At 42.6% G+C, this 10,161-nt stretch overlaps 1 protein-coding gene across 2 annotated transcripts; it reads right to left on the bottom strand.

The window, feature by feature from the left end:
• Nucleotides 1–209: 209 nt before the first annotated feature.
• On the bottom strand, nt 210–10,129 carry tbrg4 (transforming growth factor beta regulator 4). 2 transcript variants are annotated; one of them, XM_084556971.1, is made up of 11 exons: nt 10,048–10,129; nt 9,023–9,545; nt 8,623–8,943; nt 7,767–7,941; nt 7,462–7,619; nt 7,226–7,336; nt 6,994–7,138; nt 4,453–4,695; nt 4,225–4,336; nt 3,986–4,100; nt 210–3,505 (listed from the first exon to the last, which is right to left on the bottom strand). In XM_084556971.1, the coding sequence occupies exons 2-11, from the start codon at nt 9,446–9,448 to the stop codon at nt 3,404–3,406; spliced, it is 1,908 nt and encodes a 635-aa protein (XP_084413097.1). In that variant the 5' UTR covers nt 9,449–9,545; nt 10,048–10,129; the 3' UTR covers nt 210–3,403. The 2 variants fall into 2 exon arrangements, with proteins under 2 accessions (XP_084413097.1, XP_084413098.1); XM_084556972.1 differs by having other exon boundaries at nt 9,023–9,460; nt 10,048–10,121.
• Between the last annotated feature and the right edge of the window lie 32 nt (nt 10,130–10,161).

The raw sequence follows: 10,161 nt of genomic DNA, 5'->3' as shown, positions 1-10,161 counted from the left end.
CCTTAAGAATACTATTTCACACAATCTGATACATGTAAGTATCATCTACATTTTCTAAGTCAGAAATGTGTGTTATTATCACGTCAACAAATCAGCCTACCTCCCCTACTGACAGCAATTCATTCTTTTTTCCAGTGATCCAGTGATTGTGTAACTGTAGTCGAACAGCTTGTGTCATTTGCAAACGTCAAACACAGAGGTGGCCCATGGTGCTGTGGTACAACATACTTGCATGGCGGCTCTTCCTCGTGAGCTCTCAAAGGAGCATATGAATAGTCGACTGGAAGGTTGCTCCCAACTGCAAACCCCTATCATTGAAGCAATGGGAATGTGTGGGGTGGCAAAGGCCACAACCCAACCAAAAGAAGCAGACAGTGTCAACCAAAGAGAAAGTTATGGTGGGTGTCAGATCTGCCTAACAAAGATCATATAAAGTCCACAGTCAGTGTGAAAAATGCAGTGTACCTGTGTGCAATGATCACAACCAAAAACAGGTAGTTTGTCATAACTGATTACAGTGAGTGATGAGACAAAAATGTAAGAAAAGAAAGAGGTACTCTCTGGATAGTTACACACACACAAAATGGCTGTTGACACTGTTCTATTGGTGTTGTGTAACTTTCTTTTCCAATTTTCAAGATGTTTTAAAAATGTTTCAAAAAACGCATTTTCATTTTTGACCCACTTACGGAAGAGTGTAGGGTCCAGTCACTCATGCATCTAAGGGTTAGTAAGAGGACATTTAATAGCATCCAGCTATTTACTTGATCAAGAAAGAATGAGACTGTAGAACCTGGTTACCTGGTGAAAGGTGTCATCTTTGTAGCTGTGATTATTATTATCATTATTAGTGTCAGATATGATTTAACCAGCATTACAAATTGAAGAATGAAACCCTGTGGGGCTCCACATGGTGTAGTGTTCTGATCTGATAAGTTTTCAGGACAGAATTAAATAATCTACCTACCTCTCCCTCTTTTCCCAGCTGCCAAGAAGTATTTTATGCTAAGGAGGCTACGCTAAGCCACACTACCAAGCTCCCTAAAAAAATCAGTATTCAGACAAATCTTATTTACCACTCGTTCAGTCTTGGGGCTGAAATGCTGTATATTCAAAAAGTTAAATTGATCAAAACAGATTTCTCAATTTATTTCTCACAAAGGAGAGATTATGGTTGTGCCTGTGAATGTGTATTACTTCAAGTAACAAGGACGAGGAGGTGTCAGAACAGCTGGTTGTCCTCTCTATCCTCTATCCTCCAGAGTATTGGTGTCACTGAATGTACTATGTACTGCTTCGTTGTTTGACCTGGAGGAATCTGTGGCTAGCACGATATTTTCAGTGTGATAATGGAAACTGTTGACACTCATTCAGTGATAAAAACTGACAGGGTGACTTGCAGGATTAGTCTGCTTCCCAAAGTACAGTGATGAACAAAGCATGAGACTTTATTCCTGTTGATGATGTCAGTGAAAGGATTTGAGTTTAGCTCATCGATGTAGACTTAGCTTCCACAGAAAACCAGTTTGTTCTGGATTGGTTTAAAGGAGACGACCGAAAAAGAGATTACAGAAAACACAGAAATGATCAGAAAGGCCTACACCCCTGACAACGGTGCTAGAAATATCAACGCCCTTGCTACTAACCAAATCCAGTGTGTGGGCAATCGCGCAGCGGTTCAAATCACAGAACTGCGCAGTTTTGTATTCAAAGTAATCTCTGCAAACCCATCCTAAAATGCTAATCTGTTGAGATTAGAGGAAGAGATTAGCTGCCAAGAAATTTTGAAGACGACATTGGAGGTTTGTAACAGCACCTCTGCCGCTGTTTCTACTGTTACAGGCAAGAGATGTAAATAGAAAGAGATAGAGGGGGCAGCAACACTGAGCTAAATGATCAGCAACGGTAGTTTCCATGGCAACCCAAAACTTCCAGCATGCCAGCTCAGCAGAAGCGGTGACTGCTTTCCTGGATAACGTCTAATAGCCTCCACAAGATGCGGTTGACCTCAACAGATACAGCTGCTGATAGGTTCACTGGAAAAATGGTGTCTCTGAGTTTCCAGCTCACACCTCTCAGTCAGAAGCAGATGAGGCCAGAGGGTTTTACAAATACTCCCCTATAGTCAACGTCATCTGTTGAGGAGTCTTGTTAACCCATCACAGGAGATCCTATGAGTAAGGAGTTCAATACTGGAAGTGCTAGCATGGCTCTCTGTCAACAGTCCATCAATCGATCCATTAATCCCAACTATAGAGAAGAGTGAGGTAGGCACTGTGCCAGTGGATCATGTGAAGGCTTTTGAGAACAATTCATTTTAATATTTTCCTGTTGCAACTCTGGTGTCGTGTAATCCTTTGGCTCTCTCTTAGTTTTAGTCATTTTCTCTCCACTTCCCAGGTCTGCATCGGTAGTTTTATTCCTTGAGCCACAAACACGCTCTGATGCTTAGTGCTGCTGCCCATGAGGTTGTGTAAGCAGTTTCAGCAAAGTGTTTATCTCAGACTCTTACCTTGGCTGTTTCATGACACTGCTGTCGGCCTTTAACAAACAAGCCAGTGTAAAGACGAAATTATTGCAATCCATTTAAGTTTAACTCAAAGAAAACCAAACACAAATGTGTCCGCTGCTGTTATTTGGTCATATTCTTTTTCAAAACACAGTTGATTTGATGAAGTGAAATAAATTAAGAGTTGTTTTTTTTTTTGGTGACGAGATTCCTCCTCAACCCCACTTTGTTGATCCAATAACTGTTTGCTAATAATAATAATAATGACGCACTCACACATCTAGCTGTATGCTAAGAGACGTGACAATTTGCCGTTTGATGTAAAATGAAGCATCCTCTGTCTGAATATCACACAAAGCAGCACGACAGCACACGCCCTTCACACACCGTCACCCACATTCTCAATAACATGGGAATTAAAAGACAAAACCGGTAACAAAAATGACAACATATCTATTTATTCCATCACACGTATTCAGAGATAATTAAATTACTCCAATATATTAACATGCTGATATTAAGTTCACTCTGACCAAACACAAGCCAGCGCTCCTCTTTTGACACTCAGAAGTAAAGACTTACTCCTTGATCATATCATCTATACAGAGGGTCTCGCTGTTGTGTTTATTTTTTTCGTCTCTCTCTCTGGCATCAAAACTCTTACTCCTCATCACCATGGAAACAGGGAAAGCCCCACACGTTGCCACGGGAACCAGAGTGAAAATATGTCATTTATTTTTTATTTTTTTCTGCTTTGCTTTCCTCTGCAATGCTGCTCTGAGTGTGAACGTAGGTGTGTGCGAGTGTGTGTGTGTGTGTGTTTGTGTACATTCCCCGTGGTCCTGTTTGATTGGGAAAGCTCTGATTTAGCTGAGGCTGCAAATGTTGCACAGTTCACTTGGCCATGTCCTCAGCCACGGCCTTCCCCATTTTATCTTTCAGGTAGGCCAGTTTCTGCCACTCCGTCTTCAGCTCCAGCCACTCATAATACGGCACCTGAAAGAACCAAAGGGATGGATTTAGAAACACTTCTTTCTTATCCAATATCTGACATCTTAAAGGAAGAAGAGGCTTTTGGTCAGACATATCCAGGTAGTCGATCATTTAATACACAGAGCATCACTGAAAACCTGAGAGGCAAGTGATGCTACTATTATTTAAAAAGATTGTCCTAGATCAGAGAGAGAGAGAGACAGAGCTTGGATTGGCCTACATGAGGCAGAACTGCGGATGGAGCTCTATTTATACCACTGCAGCGGGGCCCACCTGACTCTCAGCTCTACGAAAGTATAAGGTTCATTGTTTGCATGCCTGTAGCCTGTCAGATACACCAACAGCGGCACCGCATCTCTGCCTCTGTTCGCTGAAATATTGCTCATTATTGCAGCAAACACAACAGCCCCTCTTAAAAAAGTGTAACTTAATCACAACCCCTGTAAGAGCACTGGACTATCCCATCTCCCCCCGTCTCACTACCTCCACTGTGATGAAGCCGGCCAACCGTAGATGTCGCTTCATCATGTCAAAACGTCCCAGGAGGTCTTTACTCTTCGAGCCAAAGTTGGGAAACTCCCAAGCCAGGAAAGCTAACCTATAAAATGAATGAAGATGAAAATCTAATTTAGACAAAGCAAAAGAAAAACTGCTGCAAGACTCAAAGACACAAAGGCAAAACTAAAACAAAAGTTTTACATGGTCCTTCCCCTGTGACTCACCGTCGCGCCCCTACGGGTTCAGCCTGATCTCCTCCTCCACTTGGTAGATGAGGGGCTTTTAGCATCGTCAAGTCAACTGGTTTGTTGTCACAATCCACAACCAGCTCACCCTCTGTTTGAGAAGGGCAGGTCACTTGTAAAACACTTTGTTAAATATTGCTTTCAGAGTCCTGTGTGTCTGTACATGTGATGTGACAGTGTATTCATGGGCTACCTTGGCCCCCTTACCAATAGTCCATCCATACACCGTGTCAACACCAGTGCGAAGAGCCTCCGTCTTCCTGCCCACCAAGCTCTGTAAGGCCTCTCTTAAAGTGCTCTGCAGGGGGGAGAGCGGGGAGCTTTTGGCCGGGACCGAGAGGGCTCTCAGAGGGAACTCACCCTCTGAGGAACCTGGGTGCTCTAAGTGCAGAGTGGCAGCAATGTGCAAGAGCTTCAGCTTATAGTTTTCCTCTTGACCGGGGCTGCCACCTAAAGACAGTAAAGACAAGAGAAAAAGACAGAAAATGAATGTTGGCAGCTTATCTACACCAGGGCTTTTCAAAATCATTCCAAGAATGTTTTAGCAATCAAAGGAATGTTTTGTGTCTGTGAGAAAATAGCATTAATGTGCTCGTCTGACCAGAAATCTATCAGTGCTGTACTGCCATCTACTGAGTCAAAATATTTTAGCTGTCAAACCAGACTCCAGAGGGACAGCACAACAGTTTAACATGTTAAAAAATAATGATGTACCCAAGTCATATTGTAGTTCATTTGGCCTAACTATAACAGGGCATACTTCAACTATGCTGATTTAAGCTATAATATCAGTGAAGACTTAACTAGTAATTATTAACTTCAATGGACATTATTAGTACTTTTAGTTTATTTAATTCTTCTCAGTCACTTGTGTTCTTCAATCAGTCCTTTTGAGCTGAAACTATCACTTAGTCTCAACATGAAGTGATAGTAACTGTATTTAGACACTGTTAAAAGGTACTAAATTCTTTTAATTGGATAAGAAAATTACATACTGTACTTGGTATGCTATGAAATATTTACAAGTTTACATTAAATTATCCAGTAAGTACATGCAAGTTCAGCTACATCAATGTTAGACAGACAAGCCCCAACTTAAGTTCCCATTGTCGAGCTTTACTGCCAGTGCTTTCCACATAAACTACCTGATCCAAGATGGATTTGGGCTCATGAGCAAACAGCCTAGCCGTCCTATTCGTCCTTGAGCTATGACTTGTTTCCACTGTATCACTCTCCCTCTGCACCCATATTCCTCTTTCAAATGGTCTGAGAATTTCGTTGTATCTGTATATACTTTCTGGAGAGATCTTTGCGGTTTGTTTTTCGGGATTTTACTCAGAATTAAACAGTCCAAACTGCTGCTGGTCTTACTGGGTCTGCCTTTTACCTTCAGTCACAAATCACTGACATATTTCCCAACACACAGAAAGGAATATTTTTAGTAAATGAACGATGCTCACTTAGTCTCCTTGTGTATTTGTCTTCATCTTTTTAATGGTTGCTTATAGACTCACCGGTTAATGATTTTTAGTTGATTAAAGGACATACATTAAGAATGAATTATTAAAAGTGTTAAATATGATTAAAATCTGTTTGTTCTACAATCAAGTTAATGGCTAGTTCTTTCTTTCTTAACTATATTCTAACACACTGTTTACACCAAGCTACACGCTACACGCTTGGATAATTTATATACAGGTTGATACTCTAAACAGCCCTCTTCTAATGTTTATCTGGCATGACTGTTCTCATGGTCCGTTTTTCTGTCTCAAAACATGTTAACAGATGATATGTCATCCTAACCAGATGTCTGAACCACCTTCACCAGCGTCTTCCAGTTTTGAGGAACCAGTGCTTTACTCCAAGTTCCCCCTTAAATGGGAACTAATACACTGCCTGGCCAAAAAAAAGTCACCACCTGGAGTTAACTAAGCAAATAGGTACGAGCCTCCAATTGGATAATTACTGCGTGGGTGATTATCTTTCAGCTGGCAACAAGTTATTTAACCCCAACTGATGCAATGAGTAGCTTCTCATTTCTTAAACAACCATGTCTAAAGACACATCCTGTGGTGGTGGAAAAGATGTTAGTCTGTTTGAGAAGGGTCAAATCATTGGCATGCATCACGCAGAGAAAACATCTAAGGAGATTGAAGAAACTACTATAATTGGGTTAAGGGTCTAGGTTCAGCAACATTATGTGTCCAAACAATGAGGTCAGCTGACTACCTGAATATACTGAATGACCAGGTTATTACATCAATGGATTTTTTTCTTCCCTGGTGGCACGGGCATATTCCAAGATGACAATGCCAGGATTCATGGGGCTCAAATGAAAGAGTGGTTCAAGGAGCATGAGACATCACTTTAACACATGGACTGGCCACCACAGAGTCCAGACCTTAACCCCATTGAGAATCTGTGGGATGTGCTAGAGAAAGCTTTGCACAGTGGTCAGACTCTCCCATCATCAATACAAGATCTTGGTGAAAAATGAATGCAACACTTGATGTAAATAAATCCTGTGACACTACAGAAGCTTATCGAAAACAATGCCACAGTGAATGTGTGCTGTAATCAAAGATAAAGGCGAAATATCAGAGTGTGTGACCTTTTTTTTTTGGTGGCAACTTTTTTTGCCATGCAGTGTATACTGTGAGCTTAACTGCACAGATCCAAAGTGTGAGTCTGCATATTTCTTCATTCACTATTTATCAAAAACAAAAAGTACACAGCTGTGTGTCTTACCTGACAGTTTGGTAATATGATTCGGTTGTGTGAGGGGGATGAGATATTGGGGCTTAGCCTGCTGTAACACACACAAGGACCAAACCACATCTGTCTGCAAAAAAGGTTCCAGGCCTGAGAGAGACTCCTCCAGCACAAGGTGTACCTTAAATGTCACACAAAGAATACATTTAATGTAGGAAGTGGAAGCAATCATGTATAGTCGACAGACTGTCCTATATGCCATTAGTACCTTGCTATAGAAGTCTTCTCCTCTGCTGGACTGGAAGCCCAGTCTAGCAAAAGTCATGATCAGATTGCAGAGCTGTAAAATACTATACTTTTCACTGTTGGATATGTAGTGCTGGAGAAAAAAAAAAAGATACACAATGAGTAAGAAAAAAACTATTCAAATGACAAATGACATTAGAGGTTGCAGATGATTTGGTAAAAATACCAAAACCAGAGGCGGTTTTGTGTATTACTGACCTCAACAAAGGCCTCAAACAGGGGGATATGGAGCCATTTGAGGAAGCCCAGAGACTTAGCACAGCGTGTGACCTCAAGTGAGCTGAGCTCAGGGAGTCTGGGTAACAACTCTGAGGCCATTCGTTGGAATACCTGAGAATGGTGGAAATTCAATTTGCCTACAAAAGAGCCAAAGACAAAGTCGTTACCGTCAGTATTATACAGTGCGTTACTGAGCACAGAGTGAAATAACCTCTATAAATCTGGACTCTACATTTAGCACCTGTAAAGACTTCATATTACAAAATAGTTCAGGGTGCTATTACCGTATGCAAAGGCCATGTCCAGTATCAGTGGAGTGGTGAACTCTGACGACGGCTTCTGTAGAAGGTGGTAGGACAGAGCCCTGAGCAGTGGGACACTTCTGCGACTCTGAGTTGCCAAAGACACGCAGACTTTGCGAATCTCTTCAGCTGAAAAGCTCTCGGCGAGCTCCAACGCCTGCAGGAGAGACAGAAGATTACCAATATGGTGTGGGATTAGCAACAAGTTTTACTATTCATTCATTCATTCATCTTCTGTAACCGCATGTCCTGTGAACTGTCGCGGGGAGGGCTGGAGCCTTTCCCAGCTGTCATCGGGCAAAAGGCGGGGTACTCCCTGGACAGGTCGCCAGTCTATCACAGGGCTAACACAGAGCGACAGACAACCATTCACACTCACATGCACACCTACGGCCAATTTAGAATCACCAATGAACCTAACAAGCATGTCTTTGGACGGTGGGAGGAACCTTCTTGCTGTGAGGCATCAGCGCTAACCACCACGCCACTGTGCCGCTCTCAAATTTTTCCAATCATTTACTTATTATTCTTGTTTCTTTAATTGTTCTATTATAACTCTCACTGCAGAGTACATCTACTTATAGACAGTCTTTACACTTTGTTTACATGCACAGTTTATTAAGTTGCCTTTACTCTCTGAACTGCCAGCCCAGATGCATAAATCCTTAATTATTCTAGCCTGCACATTTGCTCATATATTTTACTGCGACATAAGGTAAGCTCACCAATTTCATGTTATGTCAATTATTTCTGAGGAAGAAAGTGTTTTAAAGACATCAGCTTGTTTTCTGATTCCAATCTGTTTGGTCTAGTTCAGCTGGGACATTAACTCTGGTACCTTGTCTTCAAGTCTGTCCATCAAGGTGGGTGACATGCGTCCTCCTTTAGATATCAGTGTACTGACAGTTTTGGATTCGGCGATTTCAGTCCAGCGCAGTTCTAGTTGTTTTAAAGCACTGTTCACTACGGCCACATCCTGTTGTCCTTTCCTGGATGCACCCCAGTCTGCCAGGTATCCCAGCTGTTTGTAGGACAGCCTACGGATTCTCCAAAGGACCTCTGTCTGGATAGAAGCGAGTACTGCATCACTTAAGGGGACACTCATAATCCAGAGAGTTCGCAAGACGGATACTAAAGAGCTGTTCCACACTGTTGACACCTGAAAAAAAAAAACATACAGAAATTAGTATTTCTCTAACTTACGTGACAACAGTGCTAGCTTAATCTCGCTTCCTTACCTGCCGAGATATGGTATTCATCATATCCCGTAGCCTTGAATCCGTCATCAGTTCTGGCGGTTGTTCCCTAAATTTCCCCTGGGTCTTTAGCACCAACTGAGTCCACTTCATCAGGGCATTAGCAGCTTGATTACCATTTCCTCCATACTTTGCCCAGGCCTTCAGGATGTCCTCTGGTACTGCTGCCTTTGCCACCAACTCATCCAATTGGGTGCGTACAGGCAGCGACGGAGGGTCGTCTTCCACGGCAATTGTTGTTCGGTCACACATCAACCTCTCTGTGACCCATGGCCAACCTTTAGCCCTCTGCACCTCAGCAGGTCCAGCCACGGATGAAGGTAGGCGGGACGCAGCACAAGCAGCTGGAGCCTGAGAGGAGGATCTGCAGAGCAGGCGGGCACATCTACACAAGAGGCGGCTGGCCATCAGGTCTGAGTGCTGAGTGACAAGGCAGAGGATAAGGAAGGGGAGGACAGGCTTCTCACAGTCTCACAGCAGCCGATGTCACCATCCCACATCTGACCTAAGTAATCAACAGAGTATTCAGCATTATGGGGAAAGGTTGACCAGTTACAAGAAGCAATAAATCAATGAGCTGAACCTTCAGTAACTTAACAACAATTACAGACTGTCAGAAAAGTCACCTTCATGCCAACTTAATGCTAAAACCATGTCTCGCTTCTTCTGATAAAGAGATATAATGTTAATGCGGAAATACGCATTGTGTAACCAACAGCAGGAACATAATATCAATACTGGATCTTGATCGAGCCCTGCATATATGTGCTGTTGTAACTCCGATTGAAAAAATACCTCTCTTTTTGTACAGGAAATTTGGTAACTAGAGGTGTTGTTCCTGTCATGTAACGTTTAATCCTGACCTTGTCGCGGAAAGGAATAGACGGACTGAACCGGTAAACGCTTCGCTCCGCCTCTTTTCATATAACTTAACTTTATTTATGAAGCCAGCACACTGAGAGGGCACACCATGCCGCCGGCTATCATATTACCAGAAAACGGCTTACCTTTAATTTAGAATAACTTGTGCAGAAGGGTGTTCACATGGGGGATGTCTGTGAGGGATCGTCGCACGGAGATGACGCCGCCTGAGTGCGATCACGTGATCCGCGGACGCAGCT

This window comes from Chelon labrosus (assembly GCF_963514085.1).
Source record: "Chelon labrosus genome assembly, chromosome: 12".
Lineage (NCBI taxonomy): Eukaryota > Metazoa > Chordata > Actinopteri > Mugiliformes > Mugilidae > Chelon > Chelon labrosus.
This window is presented reverse-complemented; position numbering and strand designations above follow the sequence as displayed.

Coding starts and splice junctions, on each gene's coding strand:
- tbrg4 (XM_084556971.1), bottom strand. CDS start 9,448: ATGGCCAGCCGCCTCTTGTGTAGATGTGCCCGCCTGCTCTGCAGATCC. Junction 7,620..7,766: donor GGACATGGCCTTTGCATACG/GTAATAGCACCC, acceptor GCTCTTTTGTAG/GCAAATTGAATTTCCACCAT. Junction 4,337..4,452: donor GGTGTATGGATGGACTATTG/GTAAGGGGGCCA, acceptor CTTCTCAAACAG/AGGGTGAGCTGGTTGTGGAT.